At 54.2% G+C, this 27,302-nt stretch overlaps 1 protein-coding gene across 1 annotated transcript; it reads right to left on the reverse strand.

The window, feature by feature from the left end:
- Positions 1–732: 732 nt before the first annotated feature.
- Mmp17 (matrix metallopeptidase 17) lies at positions 733–23,596 on the reverse strand. The gene is made up of 10 exons (XM_052168510.1): positions 23,356–23,596; positions 13,017–13,149; positions 12,608–12,740; positions 12,010–12,293; positions 11,080–11,256; positions 9,171–9,270; positions 6,915–6,997; positions 6,676–6,828; positions 3,125–3,382; positions 733–2,624 (listed from the first exon to the last, which is right to left on the reverse strand). Exons 1-10 carry the CDS (start codon positions 23,509–23,511, stop codon positions 2,332–2,334), a joined length of 1,770 nt encoding a protein of 589 aa, XP_052024470.1. The 5' UTR covers positions 23,512–23,596; the 3' UTR covers positions 733–2,331.
- Between the last annotated feature and the right edge of the window lie 3,706 nt (positions 23,597–27,302).

Below are 27,302 nucleotides of genomic sequence, written 5' to 3' on the forward strand. Positions count from 1 at the left end.
GTGTGAGTCCTCAGATCTCTTTCCTGGAGTTTCACCATGGTCACAGGAGGGCCAGCTCAGAGCAGGACTCACAGACCACAGACGTCAGAATGATGGAGAAATAGGTGTTTAGCATCAATTTGTCCAGAAAGGGACACCATGTGGTATCATGCCGGGCACTGCTGCAGGATGTGTGCAGAACTCTAAGTGGTCTCGGGAAGCTTCAGGTAAGTCGATCGGGACACAGAGGGGTTGGGAGACCCCAGGTAGGAGTCAGTGGACTGGGCGACAGGGCACTAGGTTAGCTCTTTGCCTGGAGAGGATATGATCAGGACATATAAAGATGACGAGGAAGCCTCAAAATAAGATAGCCTGGGAGTCTCCAGGCTTTCTGGAGAGCACGCCCTCAGGGGGAGTCATATCCTATTGGAAGCGTGGGATAGTCTGTGCATCATATCCAATAACCTGGGGGTGCTCTTATTTTCTTCCTGAAGTCTCTCTAAAGGCTGTGCCGCAACATCATAAAACACAGGGCCCCAGCTGCAGGAGGCTGTGTAGTATTAGCATCCACCTGTTCTGCTTTCCCTGCAAGACCCCTGACTGCAGCAACAGAGACAGGCAGGGCGGTTCATAGAACTCTGTTCCCATTGACCATTTAACCCAAGACCAGAGGCACAGAGAATTTTTTGGGTGGTGGCGGTGAGGTTCTACAGGAGATCAAACCCAAAGCCTTACTACCGAGTTGTCAACCTGTCCAGTGTACAAAATTTTTATTAAGAGTTTGGGTTTTAAAATGAGTGAGACACCAGAATCTAGACGGCCTCAGCCTGCAGGCCTGGCTCTCAGTGCTATGGATGTGACAAAGACTTTTGGACCTTCCCTGTTAATGTACAGGACAGCTGTGTCCTGCAGGCTGGTGGACAACATGGGACATCAGAGGAACGTGCTTTGATATAAGGGCAGAGTGGGGTGGCTTTCATGACAGGAAACCTCAGACCTGCCCCTCCCCAAGCTCTGACTCTCTCCTGCCTAGTCTGACAGGTGGGTATTGGGTGTGGCCAGGCTTTGGAAGAGGAGGAGGGTAGAAACCCAGGCTCCACTAGCTGCTCAATCATCCTGACAACACTCAAACCTGGCCTGGGGTGGATAGAAGCCTTTCTTACCTGAGATGGGAGTGGGTCAGTTGGGGAGGGGAAGGGGTGTGTGTATGCGTGTGATCACTAATTTTCATCTCGTGTCCAATGACAGAAACTGCCTACCCTACAGCCAAGCCTCCATGGGTGGCTCTGCTCCTCAGGTCTGTCTCGTCCTAGAGCCTTTCAACTTGGCGGTTCCTTCCTGGTGATCTTGATGCCATCTTGGGTCCCACCTCAGTCTGAGCTCAGATGGGAATGGACCACGGAGGTTGGTCACCCAGAGCAGCAATTCGTGCACAGCTCCTCCATCTCCAAGTCCGGGGTAAGTCAGGCAGTGACACTGTCATGAACCCCCGAGGACCCTGACCCTCCCCCTTCCCTAACTGTATACCCACTTTTATTCCACAGCTGAGGAGGGGGAGAGCTGTGAGTCTAAGCTGCCGGGTCTCAGTCCAGAACTCTAAGGGGCATCTTGCTGAAGCAATGGTACTGACAGATGAAGAGATGTCTCTATAGGCACCCCTCCCCCCACCATCAACAGCACCCGAGGGAGACTCACAATGCTCTCCTGGCCACAGAGAGGGAGATAAGAGGACACAGCCTCCACATCTAGCCTGTCTAGGATGAGGCGAGGTGGCTGTAGCAAGACCCCTGGCCAGCATCTGGGTACCTGTGGGCAGATCCTGAGTGTGACTGGTCCCCTGTAGCAGCAGCTCCGGCGCTGGCTGCTGCAAACGGCGGTGGATCAGACTGCTGGGTAGGTGCCCTTCTCCCACCCTGATCCCCATCGGGGCATCGAACTCTCTCACTTTCGAAACAGGCACAGTGGCCCCCTATGGATACCACGAGGAACCCCCGTTTGTCCCCATCAGCCAGATGCCAGGAGAGCCGCGCTCGGGTGCAGACAAGGCATCCCGGGGTTGTGGCTGCTGAGCTTGGGCGGCCCAGCAGGGTGCAAGGAAGCAGCATGATGTGGGAAGGAGCGCTGCCCATGGCTGCTCCAGGTAGGAAAGGTGCGTGGATGCCCTTGGTGGGACATCCTGTCCCAGCGGGGGACCACTCTAGCAGCCCGCACAGCACCCCTGGGTTCAGTGGAAGGAAGGAGCAAGGGACTGGGGGTGGGGGGGGGGGGGCTTTGAGCACAAGTCCTGATCAGTACTGGCCAGTGTGTCCCTGCCCCCCCTTGGCTCCTTGATCCGCGAGGCCAGCACTGCCCTCAGGATGCCTTGGCAGAGAGTGAGGTCCACAGGCCCCACAGCAGTGGCGTCAGCAGCAGCAGAGCCGGTGGCGGTGCAGAGCTGTGAGCATCTGAAGTGCAGGAACAGACTGCCAGACCATCCTGGGCGCCGCTGCGGCCCTGGGGACCGGGTCCTACATCCTCCGCATCCTCCAGCGGCTCGCCACATACTAGCCAGTCCCGGGCTGTAGACTGTGGGTACCCGGGGGCTGCTTCCAGCTCGCCGTCTAGTACTTTCCAGTACTCCTGGCCTCGGAAGAAATAGGATGCACCTGTATGAGGGGAGGAGGAGGAAGGCTGAGCTGCCGGCTGAGTCACAGAGCTTGGGCAGGGCTTGAGTGGGGAGCAGACTTAGGACAGCTTAGGCTGTCAGGACCACATTTGTCAGAAGCATGGGCCTGATTCGGACAGCTGGAGGAGACTGTGGGACACAGGGATGGATAGTCAATCTCCACTCTTTGCTGGAGTTTACCTAGCATCTCTTTTAGTACTGGGGCGGGGCGGGGGCGGGGCGGGGGGCGTGGCAGATGCTCTTAGGAACATTCAAAGGCTGGAGGTCCAGTGTGTTTGGGGAGTGAAAAGCAGCTCATTGCGGGAAGAGGGAGCAAAGCCATAGAGAGGAGGTCCTGGACCCTTCAGAGCTCACACACAGGTACGTGTGGGGCATATAGCAGTTCAGGGAATCCCGTCCCCAAACCCCATCTACAGACAAGGGGCATGGCGGACAGCACTGTCTCCCCCTCCCCCGCCCCCCGCCCCGTCTGGTGCTCACCGTCAGACCAGCGCATGGCATCATCCAGCATGCTGGGGACACCTCTCCACAGGGGGCCCTGGGCAGGGTAGCCAGGGTCCATGCGCCGTGTGTGGTCATCATAGCGCCAGTACAGCTGGTCCTTAAAGAAATAAGTCCTGTCATTGTGGGCCCAGGAGAAGACAGCATCGATGCCACCTGGCGGGAGGCTGAAGTCGGAGACGGGTCGCGGGTACCCTTCCTCGACGTTGTTGTCCTTAAAGACCCAGTATCTGTCTCCTGGTGGCGAGAGAAAGAGCCATGGGCTGCGGCAAAGGCTCCAGTCTTGATTTCTCCCAATGTCCCCCATCTTCGCCCAGGTGGCAGGACAAGGTAGGAACCCCATCTCATCACGTCAAGGAGAAGCTGTGTCTGACATTTAGTGAGCGCCCACTATTTTCTTGGTGCAGGTCATTCAGATAACCAGTGCCTGAGAATCAGGTCCTCTTCTGACAGTCACTTAGAGACAAGGAACCAAGATACCCGTTACCCTGCTCCATCGAGATATATATTAAATATATATAATAGGTATATATATATATATCTTATTACATATATTAATATATATATATATATATTTGATGTTTTTAAGACAGGGTTTCTCTGTGTAGCCCTGGTTGTCCTGGAACTCACTCTGTAGACTAGGCTGGCCTCGAACTCAGAAATCTGCCTGCCTCTACCTCCCAAGTGCTAGGATTAAAGGCGTGCACCACTACATCTGGCTCAATGTATTATCTTATTATATATATTAATATATTTTATATTATATATATCAATAACCTATCTTAAACTTTTTTTTTTTTTTTGGTTTTTTGGATTTGGTTTTTCCGAGACAGGGTTTCTCTGTGTAGCCCTGGCTGTCCTGGAACTCACTCTGTAGACCAGGCTGGCCTTGAACTCAGAAATCCACCTGCCTCTGCCTCCCAGAGTGCTGGGATTATAGGCGTGCGCCACCACAGTGCGCCACCACAGCCCGGCTCTTAAACCCTTTTTAAGACTGGGTTTCATGTGACACAGGCTAGTCTCAAATTCACTATGTAGCCCAAGGATGACCTTGACCTTTTGATCGAACTGCCTCCCTTATCTGAATGCTAGGATCAGAGGCACGGAGCACCATACCCTATTACAAGTGAGATGCAGGTGTCTCTGTGAGACACTGAGCTAAGACCTTGAAGAACCCTTGGGCTCAGTTAGAACAGAGACAGACAAGCTGGCTGGAGCAAGGCAGCGTCAGGGACGTCAGGGACGCAGGCAGGCTCCACCCAGGGGCACCAGGGTGTGGGATGACCCAGGAAGAGATGCTCAGGTAGCTCTGGGCTATTTCCAGGGCTTCCTGGTAACCACAGGGTGGAGACGGTAACATAATGAAGAATTCTGCGTTCCACCATGTCCAGACCACCATCAAATGGAATGGAACAGGACACCTGTGGGTGACATTCCTAAACTATAGGACACATGACACATGAAGGATGGAAGATGCTGAAGGCTGGAAGGAATGTTCTAGACTGGAGACCAAAAAACACCACAATGCAAGGGGAGATCCTGGTGATGCAAGAGTGGGTGTCTGTGGAAAATGTACACGCAGTGTGCTGTGGTCTCATTGGCTTAGGGGCCAGTGCTTAAGAACAGCTTGTCTTGGGCTCCCCAGCTCTGTAGTGGGTTGGACTGATGCTGCTTATATCCTAGTACTAATGTGGGCCCCCAAACTGATTGGCCCTGAGTGACCCTGCCCCCAGCTGTGATTGATAAATAAAGATGCCTACAGCCAATAGCTGGGCAGAAGAGACTTAGGTGGAGTTTAGGTATCAATGGCTGGAGGAGGATGAGGATGTGCAGGAGAGGAAGGAGAAGCCACCAGGGGTCAAGGGTCAAGAGAATGTGGTCCCAGAGGGCTGCCCAGCTGGAGTAAGAGCAGCCCAGTTAGAACATAGTAAGTGATAACTCAAGATTATCAATAGGAAAGGAGATTCTAACAGCATGGAGGGTAGGCAGCTGCCCTGCTATTATGTTGCTTAAGGCTTATTAAAAATATAAAGGCTGTGTGTATTTAATTATCTAAGAACTCATTAACCAAAGGCCGGGTAGAAACCCCAGGCTGGGATTTAAATTTTTCTATAACACAGCTCAGTGTCAACTGAGAAAAAACTAGCCGGGCGGGGTGTGTGTGTGTGTGTGTGTGAAGGGGAGGCAGTACAATAAATAGTTAACACTGTCAACGCCACAGTGTGAAGAATCAAGCCTCTGGTCGTGCCTGGGAGGGACAGTTTAGATGGGTTGAGGTGGGCAGCACGGTCTCCACCGGCTGGGGTTCCGGTCTGAATAAAAAGGAGAAAGCACCAGCATCCATTGTCCCTGGTTGAGGATACAATGTAACCAGTTGTCTTCTCCCTCCCGCGCCTTCCCTAACAGGATGGAGGACTGGGCGCCCTAGAACTGGGAGCCAAAGTAAGACCTTCCCTACATGGCTTTTGTTGGGTAATTTGGCTAAGTATAGAATCAAGTAACTAATGTGTGAGGTCATGCTGCTCGGTGTCCTCATAGAGCCCTGAACTGAGCAGGGAGTACAACCTGGGGCTGGTACCACCTTCAAATGGAGAGGCACTGGCACCTTTGAGCCAAGGGAAAGCTACTTGCACATCAATCCCAGGTTTCTGTCCCACAGCTAGGATAGGAAGGGTTCCATTTCTACCTGTGCACAGGCTCAGAAGGCCTCATGATACTCATCTCCCCTCTCTGGCTTCCTCCTTCCCAACTTAGGCTGGCCTCCAAGTGGCAATGTGGCCAAGGACGACCTTGAATTGACAATCCTCCTGCCTCTAACTCTCCAGTGTTAGGATTTAACACACTTGGTACATGCAGTGCTGGGGTGCATACCTAGGGCTTTGTGTGAGCTCAGCAACTATTTAATCAATCATCAATCAATCAATCAATCAAATGATATCCATAGTTCCGGGGACAGTCTCAGTATGTAACCCAGGCTGGCTAGGAGCTTGTAACAATCCTCCTTCCTGTTTCCTGAGTGCGGGGATTGTAGCAATGTGCTTCCCTCCTGTGATGTGGATATAAGAGATACACTCTGTCCAAGTCCAGCACTGAAGGCTAGGAGCCTTTCTTCAGAGTTAGGGACAGAGTGGGGTGGCCTGGACAGAAGCTGCTGCCAGGGGCTGTGCATCACAATCCCCCCCTTGCATTTCATGGCCTCTGAGGTCCTGGCTGCTCTTTTCTCTACATTCAGAGGAGCTGGCTGTCTCTGCCTCAGCAGGGCGGGAGGGTCTTCATATTAGCTGTAAACTTGGGTTTCTGCTCAATAGCAGGGCCCTAGATAGGCTTTGACCTGCGCCCCCTGGGAAGAAACTTTCTCTTTTTCTTCCCTTTTGACTTACTGTGTGTCTATAGCGCCCCCTACAGGACAAGTCGCCAGTAGGCAACAGTAAACACTTCCAAGGAGTACAGCTTTCAGGCTGAGGCAGGTCAGACAACACTGAGGGAGGCCAGGGCAAGCTATGCCACGCACAGGGAGTCAGTTCACTCACCTTTGAAGAAGACAATCTTGTGGTCACTGGTACGCTCGTACACGGCGTCCACGCTGTCCAGGTGCAGCGGCAGGCCCCGCCAGAAGCGATGCATTTGAGCCGGCTGCAGGGACACCAAGTGTCGGTCCCGGGTCAGCCGCCAGAAATACTTGCCTGGGTAAGGAAAGGGAAGATGGTTACCACAGCCTGCTGTGGCTATAGAGATCCATTCTATAGTTCCACAGGACCCCAGGGGTTACCTTTGAAGAAGAATGCTTCTCCACGGATCTGGGCCACAGCGTCAAAGTGGGCGGTACACCGGTGAGGCACATCCTTCTGGGGCCTGCAGGGCAGAATGTGAGAAGGGCTGAGAGGGAGGACACCCAACCCAAGCAGCTGGGTGAGCTATTCCTGCCAGAATCATGGGGCGAGCATCTTGGAAGGACCCACAATAGCCCTGTGTCCACAAGGTAGCCAGTGCCTACCAGGCAAACACAGTCAGTTAGAGCTAAGGCTCAAGGAGGCTATAAGTTACTTTGTGAGTCTAGCCTAGGCTATATGAGACTAGCTCAAAACACCAAAGCCAACTCCCCCAAACCTGAAACACCAGACAAAAACATCAGCACCCCAAAACAAACCAATAACAGTGACTGAAAACCAAAAGCAAAGAATGTGAGTTTAACTCAGGTTTGTGGACACACCATGACTATAATTCTTTTCTCTGGAGGTTGAGGTAGGAAGATTCCAAGTCCTGTCAGCTTGGGTGTTAGATTACAATGGCCTGGGAATGAAAAACATTCAAAACCTTCCTAGGTATGGTCCTTGCTGTTTAGAAAGGGGAAAAAACCACCTCCCAAGTCACAGGAAGTTCCTGAAACTTACAAGATTCAGAAGGCCCTTTCCTAAAGTTACAGAAGATGGCTGGAGGAAAGAAACCTCTCCAAATGGCTGAGCTACCTGCCAATCACACAGTTCCAAGGATGCAGTTTCTCTCACTCAGACTGGGGTGGGCTTTTCAGTAATGCGGCTGCCTTCATAACACCCATCCTCACCCTCTCTCCTCTGAGTAGCCCCAGAAAACTCACTAGTTTACTAGGCTAGACTAGAATAATTTCTTTGGTCTTCTGTGGGGCCCTTTGCAGGATGAAGAAGTTTCTATAACTCCCTAGAAATTCATATAAACTGGGTCCCAGTTAGACCTGTCTGAAATAGGGCTTCCCAGGAAACTACCGACAGAACCACATACAACAGAGCAAGCGTGCATGAGGGAAAGGAGCTGGAGAAATGGCACAGTGCTTAAGGGCATTTCCTGCTAGCTGAGCATGGGGGCACACTCCTAGCAACTCAGGAGGCAGAGTGGGGGCAAGGCCAGCCTGGTCTTGAATGTAGACCTGGTCTACATAGTGAATTCCAGGACAGCCCGGGCTACATAGTGAGATCTTGTCTCAAATCCAACCAACCAACAAACAAGTATTTTCTGCTCTGGCAGAGGACCTGGGTGCTCTATGAATTTCTAGCTCCTACACACACCAGTGTGTGCACATTCATAAGGAGATGCATGCTCTGACAAGGTGCAGAACCCTCGGGCAGGGGTCTCACACACACACACACATACACACACACACACACACACACACACACACGTACCCACCCACCCAGAGGTAGTACCAAAGGACAAAAATTACTCTCATGGGAATATAGCTCAGTTATAGGATATCCAAAACATGCAAGGTCCTGGGTTCAATAATCACATAAAGAAGAAAAACAAAAAACAAAAAAACAAAGCCAAGTGTGTGATGGCTTCTGCCTAAATTCTAGCATTTGGGAGGCAGAGGCAAGATGTTTGAAGTTGGCCTATGCTATGTAGCAAATTCCAGGCCCGCCAGGATTACACAGCAAAACCCTCTCTGAAAAGAATCAACATGGGGTGAGTGAGGTGGTTCAATTCAATTCATTAAAGTCCTCGCTGCCATGCCTAAGAACAAGAATTCGATCTCCAGAATCAATATGGTAGAAGGAGAGAACTCATTCCCATGAGCTATCTATCCTCTGACCTCTGTATACACTGTATTATGTGTGTGCTCACAACCCACACCCACACTAAAGATATACACATATATGTGTGTGTATACATATACATATATATACATATACATATATACTGAGAGTTCAGCTCTCAATAAAAATGCAGAGGGACTAACACTGCTATAAAACCCTAAGTCCTCTATACCCCTAACAAACCCTGGTGACAGACCAGTCACCCGGCTGCAAGATCAAGGCTATAGGAGAGGAATGACTTGAGATTCACTGTAGCTCCCTGGGGTAACTGCACCTCTCCCCTCACTCATCTCCTATTGAGAGGTTGAAGGGGAAGAAAGTATCCCCCAGAACCAGCCTGCACATGCAACAGTGCCTTCCCCAGGATGTTGGGCTATCCTGTGGACTATGAGCCCAGAAGGGGCAGCATTGGACAAGGACAGGCTGGCCAAGGTGGGGTGACAAAGGACGTGACTTACGGAGTGCTAGACCGATTGTTGGGGGGTTCTGGCAGGAGGGGTGGTTCCTCAGGCTCTGGGGTATCCAGCTGGGCAGTAGGGGACACAGATTCCCTCACACCTGTGGAGACAGAAAGTCTGCTCTACAGAGGGCCCTGGTCCGTCTCACCTCTCCAAGGGCCTTGGGCACGGGGCTTGGGCCGTGAGACTGGCAGGTGATTTCCTAGCATTTCCATGCAGCCAAATGACTGTCGACCACCATATGGGGCAGACCACCATAGCATGCCTGGGAACTATACTACACCCCAAGAGCTTGTAGGGGCGATGCATCAGCGCCCCTAACCACCACACTCCTGGGTGGACACCATAGAAAGCCAGGAGAACTATAAGAATTCTGGTCACAGGAGCCTGACAGGGAAGTGACCCAGTGTTCATTGCTGGGCCCATTTAGTCATGAAAAGGAACCTGATCTGACTCCTGTGAAGGAGAAACCTTGAAAACACCTTGGGGGCTAAAGTGGTGAGAGTTTTGGACCCAGGTAACGTGGTGCCTGCAGCACTCTGTGATCGTGCTACCCTAACATGTGTCCACCGTTGGAGACGGACAATTTTACTTCGTTACAAACATCACGCACGCGGGCTGGAGAGGTGATTTGGCCGTTAAGTACACTGACTGCTCTTGCAGAGAACCTAGGTTCGATTCCCACACATCTCACAACTGCCTGAACCTCCAGTTCCAGGGGAGCCAATGCCCTCTCCTGACCTCGGCGGCACCAGGCCTACATGTGGTGCACATACATACACGCAGGAAAGAAATTCCCACACATTAAAAAGAAAATCACACACAGGCTGGAGAGGCAGCTCAGTGAATAAGGGCGCTTGCTACTCTTGCAAAGGACCTGGGCTAGGTTCCCAGCATCCACACGGTAGCTCACAGACTGCCTTTAACTCTAGTTCCAGAGGCTCTGGTGTCCTCTTCTGACCTCTGTGGAGACCTGCAGGCATGTGGTACACAGACATATTTTCAGACACATACAAATTAAAAAAAAAGACTTCTGCAATAACACTACCACCATAAAACAAAACAAAACAACAATCTCACTCATGGGGTGGGAGGGGGAGGAGGGAGGAGGCTTGGAACAAGGTTAGGGAGGGGCGGGTGAGGCTGGAGGCTCTAATAGGGCAAAATGATGCTGCTGTATCCCAAACATCCCCCCCCCCCCGGCTCAGGGCGTCATCCTCCAGAGGGGCACAGGGACAGAGACACCTCTATTCACTTCCTGATGTGCCTTGGGAGTGGCCCTGGGCCAGCCTCGGTTCCTGGTTTGGCTGTTTACATCCCTGTGGAGTTGTTCTAGGCAAGCTGCCTGCCTCTCCCCATCAGGGCTCTACTCTGGCAAGCGACCAGGCCTCTCGGTCCTGTGGGCTACTCTGGGCAATGTGTCCGAATCCTGGTCCTATAGGGATCTCTTCACACTCTTAAGGGCTATCCTGGGCAAAATGCTCCTCCTTGATCCTGTAGATCCTGTAGAGATATTCAAGCTTATCTAGGTGGAGCTGCCTGACCTGGGCCAACCCCACGGCTGGCTACCGTTCCTCCGTTAGTTATATGATTAGATGGGTGATTTAGTGCATGCCCAGTAGGTCTGGGTCCATTTTCACTGCTGCCAAGACCCTTCAAACCTTTGAGGAACAGATATGAAATCCCCAGGGCTCTAAGTACCAGTGGCATCAGTCCTAGAAAGCAGAGAGGTCTGTGTCCCATGCCCTACACTCCTCTCCTCTCTCCTCTGCCCCATGCCCAATAGATATCATGTGCCCACCGTGTCCTAGACTAAGAGGCCACAGGCATGATCAGAGCTAACTACCTGGGGCATTTGTTCCTAGTCCCACCCTCCATGTGGTCCGTACTGGACTTTGGGGACACTCACCGTACAACTGCCAGACACGCACCCTGTCCTCGTAGGGAAGCCCGTAGCGTAGCGGGTCACCCACGGGGCCCTGGTAGTACGGCTGCATGATGGAGCTTGGGGCGGCAACGTGGCTCAGACCAATGGCATGACCAAACTCATGGACAGCCACTGCAAACAGGTCCATCCCATGGGCGTCTGGGGACACAGAGACAGCATGAGCAGAGGAGGACAGGATTCCCCACGTGCTAAGGACGGCGCTGGAATACAGAGCTCAGTGGGCGTCTGCATCCTGGCTCTGCTGGGGGGGCGGGGGGCTCTAATTAGCCATATGTGTGCTATGGCCCTGTGAGACTGTGCCGAGCTCCCGTGAGGCCCCTGTGTGGCTGGAAGGAGTTTCCCAGGGGTCTCTTACATTTTTCACGCTATGGAAGTCAGCCTTTTTTAGTGGAGACGACCCAGGATTAAAAGGATTTTTCCAGGCTCAAATACAGTGGGTGTCAACCCCTATGCCCTATGTGAGCAGTTCGGGCTCCTGTGCACTGGGTAGGGAACTAGCTGGGTTTGCCAAGCTGACTGCAGGCACCTTGTGGATTGGTCCCATGACCAGAGCCCAACAGGTCTCAGAGTGGAATACGGCTGAACTCTTTAAGACTAAGTGGGGAGCTAGGCGGTGGTGGCGCACACTTTAATCCCAGCACTTGGGAGGCAGAGGCAGGTGGATTTCTGAGTTCGAAGCCAACCTGGTCTACAAAGTGAGTTCCAGGACAGCCGGGGCTACACAGAGAAACCCTGTCTCAAACAAACAAAAAACCAAACAAAAAGACTAAGTGTGGGCCACAGCTGCATCTACCTTTTATAGGTTCAGGCTGCTACTGTGGGGGTCTGCAGGGCCCACAGGGACTGCCCATGCCCAGGGTCCCACCTACTCAGGATTAGTCCCCCACGCACCTGCAGAACGGAAGGTCCACGACTCATCGTCATCAAAATGAGTGTCCCCTGCCGTGTGGTGGTCACCAGGGAAGAATGCATGGGCCACTGTGCCGCCGGGGCCATCAAAGGGGTAGCCGTCATTGTGGTCAGCCTTGGAGAAGTCGATCTGGATGTCTGCCGAGTTGCCGGCTACCTCGTGGAAGTTTAAGGGTGTGATGTCACTCCAGACTTTGAGGGCGTAGTACATGAGCGCACGCACAGTGTCCCGGCCCAGGGGTGAGTCCCGTGGGAATGTCCGGACCCTAGGGTCAGGGTCAGAGTGGAGGCCAGATGTCCCCGAGGCCTTTCTGGACCTCCCACTGGGGTGACGCGGTTGCCTCTCCTTGATGGGAGTGTCCCCTATTGCCTGCCCTTTTTCTAGTCTCCAGGAGTAATAAGCAGATGTTAGCTTTCCCGACAGCCTGGGTGATGGATTTCTCAGGGCCTGCCCCACCCTTTAGTCTACACAGGGGTGGGATTCTTGTGCACCTGGTCTGACCCCAGGGATGGCAGAAGGATAGAGACATGCTAACCTGGCCCCCACCCCCCACCCCCCGCCACCGCCCTGGCCACGCACCTCCAAGAAAGGTTCCTCTTGCTCCATTTGGTTGGTGGCGGAGGAGTCTGCCGCTTCCTTCTCAATTGGGCCCCCGGGGGCAGGTCCGGAAGGGAGCATCGAGGGGTCTTCATCAGGGCCAGAGTGGCCTCGTCTGTACAGTATACACAGGTCAGCAAGCAGGACTGATTCCACCTCCCCGGGGAAGGCCCCAGAACTCCCTCAGGATGGATGGCCCCAAGGCCAGGTGTGCTCAAGTCCCCTCACCCCTTCCCCAGTCAGGTTAAGCCAGCATTCAAGTTTCTGCCTCTAGCCAGTCCAAGTCCTTAGTGGGCTAATTTCAAGACCCGGGGCAGCCAGGAATGTATGACCAGGCTAGCACAGCCCTGATGAAACCAAGGAGCCTTCTGGTGCCTCCCAGAGAACTGACCTAGGATGCCAGTGGTCTCCAGGCCACCAAACTGCTGCATGGCAGTAATAGCTTTGGACAGTTCCTCCTGCGTCTGTAGCTGCCCAGTCGCTGGATCTGCAGGCGGCAGGTAGCCAAACCTGCTTAGCCATTCCTGGGGACACAGAGCAGAGGTTATTGGGGTAGAGCCTGCCTGAGGGGGGGCTGCTCACACTCACGACTGTCGCAGGGGAAATGCCTCTTGAGCCCTGGCCACCCCTACTGCATCCCTGCCCTTAGATCTGAGTTATAAGCAGATAATAAATAGGATGCCTCGAGATGCGGGTGAGCATGTGCAGGAGCAACACTTCCAGCAACCACCAGATGGCACTGGAGTCCACATGCTGATTCTGACAACCGCCCAGCCTGAGGCTAGCCTAGCATCTGGCTGGCTCCAGCTGACCTAGAAGGTTGTGTAGGGCAGGGTGCTCTGAGCTAAAACCACCCGCCTTTTCAAGAAAGGCACAAACAAGAGGCCCAACACTGAAGACTAATTTCCTTCCATATCTTCTAAATACATCCTCTGTCTGTCTGTCTGTCTGTCTGTCTCTGAAACAGAATCTTACTGTATAGTCTTGACTGGTTATCAGGTTGGTCTTGAAATGCCAGAATCTGCTTCCGCCTTCCATGTGCTAGGGTTAAATGTGCCCGCCACCATACCCAGCTACCCCGTCTTTTGAGACCGGGGCTCACGGAGTTCAATCGGGATGTAAACTTACTTGAACCCTGACTCTCCTGCTTCCGCTGTCCAAGGGATGGGATTATAGGCTGTACTACCAAGCCTGCTTTGTGTAGTGTTAGGGACAGAACCCACGGCTTTGTGGTGTATACTATGCAAGCGCTCTCAAACTTTTTTTTTTTTAATGTTGAATTACCCAGCTGTGGTGGCACATATCTTTAATTCTAGCACTTGGGAAGCGGAAGCAGGCAGATCTCTGAAAGTTCGAGGCCAGCCTGATCTACATAGGGCTCCAGGACAGCAGCTGGGGCTACCTAGAGAGACCCTGACCAAAACAGAAACGTTTAATTGTGGGGTTCTGCATGTCTCTGCACTTAAATGCAGGTTGACCTCAGAGGCCAGAAGCACCTTGGAGCTGAAGCTAAAAGACTCCAGCCAAGGTGGGTGCTGGGAGCCCAGTTAGGGTCTTCTGCAAGAGCAGTAAGTACTTTTTATTTTATTATTTACTTATTTATTTGTTGTTGTTTTGTTTTTTTCAAGACAGGGTTTCTCTGTGTAGCCCTGACTGTCCTAGAACTCTCTCTGTAGACCAGGCTGGCCTCAAACTCAGACATCTGCCTGCCTCTGCCTCCCAAGTGCTGGGGTTAAAGGTGTGCACCACCACTGCCTGGCTAGGGGCTGGAGAGATGGCTCAGCAGTTAAGAGATCTGTTCTCCTAGAGGTCCTGAGTGCAGTTCCTAGCCACCACACAGTGGCTCACAGTCATCTGTAATGGGATCCGATGCCCTCCTCTGGTGTGTCTGAGGAGAGCGACAGTGTACTCACATACATAAAATAAATAAATCTCTTTAAAACATTATTCCAAATTAGAATGGTGTATTTTATTTTGTGGGAGAGTGTCTTGCCTGTGTGTCTATATGTAACTGAATGCATGCTGGTTGCCCACAGAGGTCAGAAGAGGGCATCAGATGCCCAGAACTAAAGCTATGGCTGGTCTCAAGGCCTCCATGCAATTACTGGGAATTGAACCCAGGTCCTCTGCAATAGGGATAGATGCTCTTAATCATTGGGCCATCAATCTAGCAGCTCACGGCCTCTCCCACTGTCTTACCATATAGCCCTGGTTGGCCCACAACTTGTTATATAGGTTGGGCCTGACCTTAGAGATCCCTGTCTCTGCCTCCTCAGAGGCATTAAAGTCATGTGCCATCACATCCGGTAACCTGCTTTTTTTTGTTTGTTTTTTTTTGATGGACACTTAAAAAAAAAATCAGCTCCTTCATGTCCTTCCCTGGCCCGACAGGTCCTAAGGATGCTACGGCTGCTGCTTGGGAGCCCAGTGGATGTAGTAAGACCTGGCCTTCATCTCCCTAGGCGCCTTAATCAGGGGTAAGCTACCCCGGCTAGGAGGTCCAGCCCGGATGATGTGATTTGCATATGGTGGCAGTGTGCCTCTCAGGTCCCCTCCCCAGATAACATGCACTCTTGCTGGGGTGGCTCTGTTTCAAAATCCATCTCGCTCCAAACCGTCAGTGCAGCCAGGCAGGAAGCTGCCTGTATGTATGGGAAGCCAGAGACCTGCTTCTAAGGCTGAAGGACAGGACCTCCAAGGGCACGGTAACAGTCTCCACAGCGGCCTGGAAGTAAGAGCCGCACCCCTGGGTGTAGGCCCAGATCTGTCTACTGCCCCATTTTGGATTCTGTTTGAGGCCAGCTTGGGTAAGATCCTGTTTTGACTTCTCTCAAAAACAATGTTTTTTTTTGTTTTTGTTTTTATTTTAAAAAAAGACATTTCAGTTATTGTCAAGTGTCAGAACACACACGCAAGATTTCAGGACACCCTGCCAAGCTCACAGGCTTAAGGCACGGCCCCCCACGCCTCAGGAGTGCTATTCCCTCTTGCAGGAAGTCCCCCCACACACACCTGGAGCCCATACATGGAACACCTCAGGGGGAGCGGGAGAGACCATCTCCCAAGAGTGAATGTGAATGGGGAACAGAGAGGACTGAGGTCCTCTGGGAGGGTCATCCCTTTCCCCCTAAGCTAGGATGCCAGTTGGTGCCATCCTGTCCAGAAGAGAACATAATTAGGGACTGGCAATACCGCACCTGCAATCTCAGATGCCCCGCCCCCCACCAAGAGAAAGCTCAACCTTTTGCATGCTGCGAGCCCGCCCCCTCCCGGTATCCAACCAAGGCGTTTCTTCTCCCAGCTCTAAGTCCTGAGACGGGCTGACTACAGTTGGCACTGGTTTGGGGAACTGGATGATGGCCAGTGTTGACCTCAGGTGGACACTGACAATGTTCCCGTGTCATTAGAGTATAGGGGTGTGAATGCCCCGGGCAGCCAGCGCAGCCATCTCTAGGCAGGTGAACCCCGAACACTCAGAGGTTCACATTATCATCTGGGACTCAAATGTCAAAGAACGCTAACGGGCCACTGAGGTGGCGCTTAGCCTAGGGGACTTGGGGCTGCCTAGGCTGACAAAAGCCACCTAGAGGGCGCGATTTCTGCAGAAGAGGCAGCCTTGACCAGCACCTTGCAGCTAGCAGCAAGCCAGTCCCGATCGCCTCACCTGACCGACCCGCTCTCACCCTTGAAGGCCTACAAGCCCCTCCCCACCTCCACGTCCGCAACAGGGTGGCCGGAGGTTGGACCTCCTCACTTTCCCTCCCCTGTCACCTAATACCTATAGAGCCGGGACCACGCACCAGGTCCTGGGCCGCTGGCTTCCTGCTCGCCTGCCTGGTCCTCCTTCTACTGTCGCCACGGAGACAGACCGCTGTCTCCAGGGCAACGGAGGCTGCAGCAGGCGGGTGCTATGAGGCTCAGGGTGAACCTTCCAGAAGGCCACTGGGGAGGCGGGGTGGGGCCGGGAGAAGGGGAGTCCCACCCCCAAGGGCGGATACCCCTTCCACTTAGCCCAGTCAGAGAACGGGACCATTACTGCAGACCAGTACTGAGTCAGCTGGCTGGGCGTCAGGGATTCCTGCACAGATGTAAACACGCAGGCAGTGAGTGAGTGCAGGGGGGAGGGGGGGCTTCTCTTTCCCATCTCGCTGTTGCGTTTATCACCATTTGACACAATGTGCATCTTTTTACAGCTCTAACGAGGCATAATATATACAGCGCTAAAATCCTTCAGATGATTTTAGCAAATTTATAGCGTGCAGCCGCTGCCCAGGCCCCCACCCACCCCCCTGTGCCGACTTTACCAGCTGCCTTTTGGAACCCGGGCAGCTCTGCCCACAGCCTTTGTCGGGTGCCATCCGTGGCCCCAGGAGCCTAGCTGGCACCTGGGCTATAGCTGTTAAGCTAACAGCCACTCCTCCACCCTCTCCAACTGGGCCCACCAGCTGGAGGCAAACGGTTACTACTAGCCACATCTCATAGGTAGGGAAACTGAGGCCCAGAAGCTGAATTCAGATTCTTGTCCTTCTAACCAGTGTCAGACACAGGAGCAGCTCCTGATGCTTGTGTGTGTGTGTGTGTATAAAAATTTTTGATAATTGCTAATATAAAAATAATAACTCTAGGTCCCTGGGCAGTGCCACCTTTGGCCACCCACTCCTCACACCTGCTACCATCTTTCCATCATGCCCCTCGGGCCCTTGTAAGGGCCACACCAGTGGGGGCCCCAGTTCCAGGGGAGGAAATGGAGGCCCAGATGAGCTGGTAACCTGTCCAGTTACACAGCACGTGGGACACATGACTCATTTATTTATTCATGGGTACACATGTGTACAGAAGCCAGGGGACAACTTTGGGTGGAGCACTGCTCAGCTCCTTTGAGACAGCTTCTCACTTCACTAGCCTGGAGGTCACCGAAGAGGCCAGAAAAAAAACGTCTGGCCAAAAAGCTCCGGGAACCCCCCAATTCTGCCTCCCCAGTGCCAGGAATACAAGTATGTTCTGACATACCAAGTTTATATTTATATACAATAAATATATATGTCTTATGGTACCTGTACATGAGTGTAGGTGCCCAAGGAGCCCAAAGGCATCTGATCCTCCAGAGCTGGAGTTCCAGGCAATTTTGAGTCACCTACTGTAGGAACTGGGACTCAAACGTGGCTCTTAGGTAGTACATGCTCTTAACTGACTTACCCGGGTGTCGCTGGGCCCATGACCAGCTTTGGAAACACAGGTTCCGGGGGTTGAACTCGGGTCCTCACGCTTACACGGCAAGCGCATTACCGGGTGAATCTCTCTGCAGCCCCTGCATGGCCCTTTTATAAAGATGGATCCTAGCAAGGTAGCCAGAGTGATCCCACAGGAGTGATCCCAGGAGGATTCCTGGTATTCCTGGCTGTGGCAAGGGCTGGCTGTGACCAGGGTGCTAGGCAGATCAGGGCAGATCTGTCTAGATGTAGGCAGAGTGGAGGGGAGGATGGAGGAATACATAGTGTCACAGGCTGCCTTGGTCCTTGGTCACAACTGCTCCAGGGACCCAGAGCTAAGGCCCACGGAATGCTTCCTACTGCAAAAAGCGTCTCACCATCCCCAGGGCAGGCAGGGGATGGTGGGCTCTGGTTTGCGTTTGGTTTGGGTTTCCCGTGCTCTCCTTTGAGCAGAGCGGGTACTGTACAAGTCGGCCCGATGAAGTGCGCTCGACCCGTTACCCCATTTTACAAATGAGGGCACGGACCCAGTCACACAGCCCGTGAGTGCAGAACTGGGGCTGGAGCCGGCTGACTCCTGAGCATCTCCTGTAACCACTGCAAGGGAAGGGAGGGATGTGCGGGGGGCGCAGTTAGATGGACGCCCAGGGAAGTTGTTCTGGGTAGACACAGGATTGTCCGGGTAAGGAGCCCCGGGGAAGAATGTTCGTTAGTTCCGTGCTGGGAAGAGAAGGTGTGAGGCTTTGATGCAGGAAGCAGCGGAACATCAGTGTGTGAAGGGTCTGCAGATGGGCCCAGAGTGAAGCTTGGATTTATGAGGGGATGCCAGGCTGTGTGCCATCCCATCTTTCCTGCAAGCCAGGTGCCCAGCATGCTTGAGATGTTTCTCCCCCACGTGCTGGCACTGGCCTGTATGCAGATCCGGGGTCGAGTGTTACTAAAAGTTTAAGATTAGGAGCAAAGGCATTTAACACATCCTAGATGGTCCCCAGCGGGGGTCCCCTCTGGAGAATGTCCTGCGAGCCTCCTGAATTTCCCTAGCTTCTCTCCCCTAAGCACAACCTGTTCCTGCGGGCCCATTTGAAAGGAAAGAAGACTGAGGGCCCTGTGATCTGTTGGTTCACAGAGCAGGTAAGCAGCAGTGTGGGACCCAGCCTCCAGGTCTAGGTAAAAGGGTCCCACGTTGGCTGTGAACAGGTGTGGTGACACAAATCTTTAAGCCCAGCACTCAGGAAACAGAGGCAGGCAGACATCTGTGAGTTCCAGGCTAGCCATGGCTATACAGTGAGATCCTGTGTCAAACCAAATCAAAGCACGAAGCCGGGGACATTGAGACCTGTTTCCTATTCTGTGTGTGTGTGTGTGAGAGAGAGAGAGAGAGAGAGAGAGAGAGAGAGATACAGTGAGATCCTGTCTCAAACCAAATCAAAGCACGACATTGAGACCTGTTTCCTATTCTCTCTCTCTCTCTCTCTCTCTCTCTCTCTCTCTCTCTCTCTCTCTCTCTCTCTCTCTCTCTCTCTCTGTGTGTGTGTGTGCTAGGGTAGAACTCAGAGTACTTGACACACTAGACAAATGACCTCTGCAGTGGTTTGGATGAAAGTGACCACTCCACACCAGGCCCATACATATAAACACTCCGTGTCCAGTTGCTAATGCTATTTTGGGGAGGATTAAGAGGTGTGTCCCTGGGGACCCAGCTTGAGGTGTCCAAAGAATTGCGAGTGGCAGTGTGTTCTTTGCCACCTGAGATGTCAGCTCTCAGCCGTTCTGGGAGCTGGTTCTTCAATCTTGTGGTTGTGAACTCTACCCCTCTGGGGCCGTGTCAATAAACACTTTCATTTCGAAGTTACCTTGGTCTCAGCAATAAAAAAGTAACTGAGCCAGTGGTTCTCAACCTTCCTAACGCTGAGACCCTTTAATACAGTTTAATACACGTTGTGGAGAACGTCCCCAACCATAAAATTATTCTCATTGTTACTTCATAACTAATTTTGCTACTGCTGTGAATCACAACATAAATATATCTGAGATGCAGGATATGTGATACATGACCCCAGTGAAAGGGTCATTCGGCCCCCAAAGGGGTCTCAACCCACAGGTTGAGAACGACTGAACTAAAACCAACTAAAACTAAAAACTAACACACACAGCCTCATCTTTTATTTTCCTGAGACAGTGTCTCGCTAGGTAGCCCTGGATGGCCTGGAACTCCCTATAAAGACCAGGTCTTGAACTCTTAAGATGCACCTCTGCCTCCTGAGTGCTGGGATTATAGGATTAAGGGTACATATACCATTATGTCCAGAATTGGTCCTTTTAAAGAAGCAGTCTCATGTTGCTCGGGCTAGCCTTGAACTCTATCAAGCCAAAGATGACCTTAAACACCATATCCTCTTCTCTTGGTTTCCCAGTGCTGGGATCACAGGTGCGTGCCCCTTGCCTGGTTTATTTGGTGGGGCTAGGGCTGGCAGCCAGTGCTCTGTGCATGTTAGGGAAGCAACTGAAATAGACCTCTAAGCCTTCTTTCCACTTTTTAACTCATACTGGCCTTAATATCATCCTCCTGCCTCAGTTTCTGGGCAGCTATCATGAGTGCCTGCATCAGCAGGTCTGGCCCAATGGCTGTTTAATCGCCTAGGTACCTTGGTTTGGATTCCCAGTGAGCTGTAGTTTCCAGAGCACAGCTACGGGGATAAGGGGAGTTCGTGCATGGGTCCAGGAAGGACGCAGAGAGCTGTGGGAGCTGAGGTCTTGCACAGGAAGGTGGTTTAGGCTTCAAGGGAGGAGGAGACAAACCCAGCTCTCTATGTCCCTGCTTCTGCCTGTCACCACTGCCCCTACCCCCAGGGTCTTTGTTTATTTGCGGCCTGCCTTAGCCCCAGCAACTAGCCCTCAGTTGTTGGGCATATTTGCAATGAAAATCTGAACCTGCCCTGCTGTGTGGCGCCAGCAGCGGGAGAGACTTTGCTACGGGAGGAGACTTCACAGTAGAAACTCACGGGGGGGGGGGGGGGGGGGGATCATTTGTGGAGCCACCGGCACGAAGGGGGCTCTCAGGCACACCCCCAGGAGTCATGGGCCGTCAGACGCCACGACTGCTTGGTGCTTCTGAGACAAGGCAATACAGTATCCACTACGGAGCCAGGCCGGGCTGATGTATGACATTTGTAAATGAAATACGAGGGGGTGACGGACGGCAGAGCCAGGCAGCGGATGAAACAGTCTCCAAGACAGGTGGTGAATGAAATCCACAGGGTGTGCGACCCGGGGTCTGATCTGGCTGTCTGAAAACTGTCCACTTCCCCGTGGCTACCCAGCTGGACGCTGAAAAGGCCGTCAGGATGCCACTCTCTAGAACCTTCCCTGGGGTTGCACACTTTGCTGTGTGCAGCCACTTAAGCAACGCAGTAACAAAACAAGGCCCACTGAACTGTGAGGAACCACATCCTGGGTGTCCTTCCAGGGGGCCTGGGGGCCTCTTCTCGGCTTTATTTGCAGGCGTTCGCCCCTCCCAGCCCAGCCGTGGGTTTAGCGGTGTCTGGCAGAGGCTGATCACAAACACAAAGGCGTCCTTCTCCTCAGAGGCATCCAGACCTGAATACGTTCAACATCCCGCAGAGGGCGATCTGAGGGGCATCAGAAAGCTCCCACCCAAAGCCCGCCCATCTTTTGCAGCTCACTGCCCCGGCGCCCCCACGCTCTTCAGTGCCATTCCCTAGAGAGCCACCAGAGGGCGCCCCTCCCAACCACCCCCACCAAAGGAGAGGCGGGCAGGACCCGGTTCCCACAGCCGGGAGGGTATTGTCCTGGGCAGGGGGTTGACTGCTGCACCCTCCCGCCGGACCCAGGATTGGACAACAGGGTTTTGCTGCCTCTGGCAAGCCTGGAGTCCCGCACCCTGGTTAGTGAGATCTTCAGGGTGCGGGTGGGTTGGTGACCCTGGAGTGCTCAGGAACTCAGTAGGGAAGGGGAAAAGTCAGATGGGGCCCACAGGTGCCAGGAGGGAGGAACCAGCCCCACCCCAACCACCGAGGTCCGGCTGCGGCAAACTTCCTAAGTACACTCACTGGCCCTGATTAAGAACTTGGGTGGGCAAGGGCTCCCTCTCCCTGACTCCACCTCTGTCTCCTGTCCCCTTAACCAGTCCCGTTTGAGACACCCTGAGAGTGTGAAGGAAGGGGGTGGGGGTGGGGGTCTAGGCTCTGTTGTCACCCATTCAGAACTGGGTCTGGATGTCCCAATGCTCATGGCCTTGGGGAGCCAGCTATGAAAACCTAGGATCAGGAAAGTGAGGAACCCCCGTTTTAGAGGCCACTGGAGTGGGAGGAAGCCACCTCGGGGAGACCCTCAGACATCTGTAAGTGGGCAGAGAAAGCACGGCCACTGCCACCTCGCATGCCAGGGGGTGGCAGAGTCAGCCCCTCCCTTAGATCCAGAGGCAAGTGTTGCCAATCAGGGTGCTGCTCCCACCCCAGTGCCTCCTCCAGCGCGAAATCTACATGACACCCTGCCTAGACCTGAAGGTGCAGGAGTCCTCACTGCCAACCGCCCGTGGAAAGCGGACTCTGCCAGGACCCCATTAGGATATTGGCTGGCTTATGCCAGGCAGGAAGCCGCCCCTGGCCGGGTCTCCAGATCTCTGGAACCCAGGCCGGGGCGGCCTCCTCCTCCTTCCTCCTCCTCCTCGAAAGAGGGCTCTAGCCACCGCGCGCCTTTGCAGAGGGCTCCACCGGCCTGCGGAGCTATAAAGTCTGATCGAAACCTTCCGGGTCTCCTGCGGGTTTCCAAACCCGACTTGAGTCAGGAGGGTGGACGAGAGGTGGGAAGAAGCCGGTGCCCCAGCCCCGGCCCCCAAGCAGGGGTGCCCAGCTAAGCCCTGGCAGTGGGAGTTGGCGGGATGGGGACGGCAGAGGGCTTGACACGGCAGAGGTTGTCACCCGCACCGGCGGGACAAGGCCGATCGCCCGAGTGGAGGAGGGACACGGGGGTCGCGGCACGCACGCCGTGCAGGAGGCTCTCCTAACACCGTCAGCCGGGCAAACTCGGAAACCCCAGGTTTTCCGGACGCCCACAGGCGCGTCCCCGGCCTGGGGTGCGCGCCCCTGACCTCCCACTCCCGCCGCGAAGCTCGCGGGGAGCACCGCTCCGGGCGTCTGTGACACGGGTCACCCCGCCAGAGGTCTCTGTGGAGCTGCTTTATAACCAGAGACCGGGCTCCGGCTGGGCGACCACCTCCCCGGGGCGCCCGCGGCTGCGGCGCACGACCGCACAGAGCGGGAAAGGGGACCGGCGTCCTCCGAGACCTGCAAGCGTGCGCCTCTAGTAGCCCGAGCCCCAGCCTCAGTTTCTCTGTCTTGGAAATGGGTGTCCCCCCCTCCCCCGTCCCCGCCTCGCCCGGGATTCGCGCATCACTCCGAGAGGAACAAGGGCGAGTCTCCCTTCTCCCTTGCACCTCGTGCGCGCCTGAGGACTCGGCTCCCGGGTGCTCAGGGTCCCGTGCCCGTGTCGCACACTCACCACCCCGAGGCTGAGGTCCTCCGCGCGGGGCGCGGGTGCTGCGCAGCCCCTATGGGCCGCCAGCGCCAGCACAAGCAGCAGTGGCGGCAGCCCGGGCCCGGGGCGTGGAGGGCCAGGTCCCCGGGGGGATCCGGGTCCCCGCGGGCGGCGTCCCATCCCGCTCTCCCAGGCCGGGTGGCGAAGGTCCCCGCACCCGCCAGCAGCCAGCTCCGCGCCTCGCTCGGCTCCGCGCCCGCACCGCTCCGCTCCGCGGGACTGAGCCGCGCGCCCGCCCGCCTCCGGGGCAGGGCCATGCTAATGTATGCTAATAAGACACCGCCCCGCCCACTCCCTTAAAGGGGCCCCGGCGCGGGCGGGACCCGGTAATGGCACGAAAGGTTTGCCCTCCCCGAAGGCTGGAGCACTGCTGTAGATTGGGAGCCGGCGGGTCGGGCTGAGTGTGTTCTAGAGTTCCCTGCGGTTCCCTGGTCGCCTGCTAGAGCCCTTGGTCTAGTTTCAGGTCACTCAGGACCTGGAGATCGCCGCAACGCGCATGATGGGCACACGGGGGAGCCCGCGGACCACAATGTCTTGGGGCGAGTGGGAGTGAGCACCCCGATGCGGAGTGATCGGAGGTGGGGGATGGGGTTAGTGTGATACAAGAGAGCGTAGGAGGGAGCGGGGGCGTGGGGTGGGATGGGATGGGTGAGAGTGGGCGGGAGTAGGGGCTTAGGACCGGAGAGCACACCTGAGTCCTGTATGGAGCCTTAGGCACAGAGCACCGTTTTCCCCTTAGTCCGCCGGGAATCACCTGGCCTCTGCTGTTGAGGGTCTGCAGCAGGTGTGAAAAAGGAGAATTTGTTTTGAGGGGCGGGGAGTGAACCCCCCGGGCTTCCGGCGGGCTGGACCTGTTCTATCTCCCTGAGCCGCGACGGAAAGGGAAGCTATGAATAGCAAACATTAGCTGGAATCTGGCACCCGCTCAGCACTTTACAGATGAAATGTTCTTACTCACAACCCTGAAGAGGTAGAAACCATAGTTCCCAATTTGTAAACAAAGAAACTGAGGTCCAGAGAAAAATAATCCCTCAGCAGGGGGACAATGTGGAGTGATGGATTGGAAACTGGCTGGGCCAGGAGGCGGAGTTCGAAACCAGCGCCCTCCCTCCCACCCCCAGTCCCGGCCCAGTTTAGCCTCTCATCGCCTTGAGGAGTGACTGGGTCGCCAGCTCCTTCCCCACAGGGTCTCTCTAGCCACTCGGTGTCGTTAGGATTACAGTCTGTTTATTGTTTGCACAGGGAAACTGAGGTTCAGATGATGCCGCTAAAGGGGAGGGTGGGTGTCTCCCTGCTTTGAAGGCCATGTCCCCTCCCTCAACTCCCAGCTGGTGCCGATCCTGGTCGACCCTGTTGTTCGTGGGGTTTGGGTGGTTTGTGGAGAAGATTGGGTTCTGAAGGAGTTTGTAGTGATAGCTGGAGATGGGTCCAGCACAATCTCTCTCTCTCTCTCTCTCTCTCTCTCTCTCTGTGTGTGTGTGTGTGTGTGTGTGTGTGTGTGTGTTGGAGTTTAGGACCTTGACATGAGAAAGCCCTAGAGGGCCTGTGGCCGAGAGAGTACCCAGCCACCCAATCACAAGACAGTAACATCTCGGGGTGTTTAGCTGTGTGGAACAGACTCCCCTATCAACTCCTGGGACAGCACTGCCCACAGTTAAAAATGGGTCTTCCTATCTCAATTAACCTAATCTGGATAATCCCTTCAAGGCGCGCCCAGAAGCTAACCTAATCTAGATAATCTCTCACAGGTGTGCTGGGAGGCTCGTTTCCTAGGTGATCCCAGATCCTGTCAGGTTTACAATATTAATGCCTTGACATTAGTACCATGCTGCAGTAGAAGAAAGCTCAGTCCCTGTTGAGAAGATCGATGCTCGCCTGTTGGCTGAGGAGAGAGACACACTGCATTTGTAGGCACTCTGAGATCAGCGTCAAAGCTCGGACGGCCCCATCTTCTGTCTGTCCCCGGTCTCCTATACTATGGAAATGTCTACTTGACACCTCAGATATACTCTTAGTTGGACAGGAATCTTTTTGTTTGTTTAGAACCTTGTCCTGCCTCAGCCCCCGAGTGCTGAGATTTTATCTGCGCTCTCCCACGCCCGGCATGGATGGGGGGAGTCCTTGTAGTTATAACTGAGTTAAAAGCCTTGAGGTGCGCTCACTGGGAATTGTCCCGGTGACCCCCAAATCCACCGTCAAGTGATTTGATTAAAAGCAGAGGAGGCCTGAACAGGGTAGTGGGACTTTGAAGTCCCAGCATTTGGGGAGGCAGAGGCAGGGGGATGGTGAGCTGCAGGCCAACTTGGCTATAGAGTTTTGAAAGTCGTTTTAACAAAACTCCAAACAAGCAAACACAAGAACAGGGGAGAAGCCGCAGGAGAGGTTGTTGACTCACAGACAATTTCGCTAGACTCTTCCCAGGGACCTGGCAACAGATTAGGTCATCACATGGCCGTCATCACCTGGCAGAATGTAAGAGAAGTACCCCAGTCCCTTTCTCTGTCTCTTCTCCCTCTCCCTTCTAAGTCCTCCGCCCTCTCTCTCTCTCTCTCTCTCTCTCTCTCTCTCTCTCTGCCTCTACTCCCTCTCCAAATCCTCACTCCACCCCCTCCATTCCAAATAACCCCCCCTCTTACACCAGGTCTGTCCCATGGTGTGATTTCTCAGGGGAACACCTTGGCATGGGTCTGCCGGGTCCCTGAGTACTCCTGCTGCTGTCACGTTATATTTTATAACAGACTCGGCCACGTGACCATGGAGGCAGAGGATATGATGTGGCCTCAAACAGCAACCCCAGGGTAGTGGTGCCATTTAGACCTGGAGCTGGCTCTTTATAGGCAGAGGTCTAGGGTCCCAGAATTAGGAAGGTTGAGAACCTCTGATTCAAATCCCAAGGCACCTCCAGCCCAGTCTTCACCTCCACCCTGGCTTCCAACAGGCAGACTGCTGAACCGGAGCCAGGCCATCCGTTCCAAAGATGATTGAGATGTCACCGCCCACATCACACCCTGCAAAAGGTGCTTTATGTGCTTGGAAGACAAATCCAATCCCTTCGTCCCAGCCCGCGGCATCTTGCCGTGTTCTGATGTCACCCTGCTTGTTCCCACCTGCTTCCCCCCATCCGGTAGAGCCCCTGACCTCTTCTGATGGCCTCCAGATGCACTTTTGCCACAGGACCTTTGCACCTGCTTTGTGTGTGTTTGGGGGTGGGTGGGTCTTGTCCTCTGATTCGCTGAAAGCCTATGCCTGGATCGCTCTGCAGAGGCTTGCCTCGTCTCTGGAACCTCGCCCCTGACTCCGCTCACTCCTTCACTTGCCATCACCTGCCATCGCCTCTTGCACACTCCAAGCAGCTCCTCCCCGCTCTGCTCTGCCATCTGTTTGGGCCTGGTCTGTTCCCTGCCTGGCTCCTGGAGGCTCCAGTCCCAGAGGGCAGAGATATCTGTCACTGGGCTTAAGAGCTTGCCAGCGCCAGGTCTAGTGCTGGGAACAGTGTGGGTGGGGTTAGTAGCCAGCCTCTGCCTTCAAGTGAACCCCATGTCGCCTTTTGCCTATCTCACATTGCACACGTGGGCGGGGGGGCCTGGTGATGTCATTGTTAGCACCCACTTGGCCACTCCTTCTTCGCTTTGACAGGAACCATGATATCCCATCCTAGGGCTGGCAGCTCTGAGTGCCAACATACCCAAAGCTTAGGGGCTTCGCTCGCTGGCAGACCCAGAGACTTACGGCTCCTGAGAGCTGGGTGGCCTATTGCTCCTGACTTTCTTTAGATGCCAGAGATCTCGATTTTCTAGTGCCTCAAGCTTTAACCACTTTCTTGAAACTTGGGAGCTGTTGTGATCAGTTTCCGGTGGCAGTGAGTGGCAGGAACCATCTGCAGTTCGTAGGGTGTCAGAACTTCAGCTTCC

Source organism: Apodemus sylvaticus, chromosome 22 (genome assembly GCF_947179515.1).
Source record: "Apodemus sylvaticus chromosome 22, mApoSyl1.1, whole genome shotgun sequence".
NCBI lineage: Eukaryota > Metazoa > Chordata > Mammalia > Rodentia > Muridae > Apodemus > Apodemus sylvaticus.

What these genes read in the sequence shown, in the direction of transcription:
- Mmp17 (XM_052168510.1), bottom strand. Translation starts at nt 23,511, where the DNA reads ATGGGACGCCGCCCGCGGGGACCCGGATCCCCCCGGGGACCTGGCCCT. An exon ending in GGAGACCACTGGCATCCTAG is followed by an intron (nt 12,741 to 13,016) that starts GTCAGTTCTCTG and finishes TATACTGTACAG; the next exon opens with ACGAGGCCACTCTGGCCCTG. An exon ending in GCGTGTCTGGCAGTTGTACG is followed by an intron (nt 9,271 to 11,079) that starts GTGAGTGTCCCC and finishes CTGTCTCCACAG; the next exon opens with GTGTGAGGGAATCTGTGTCC.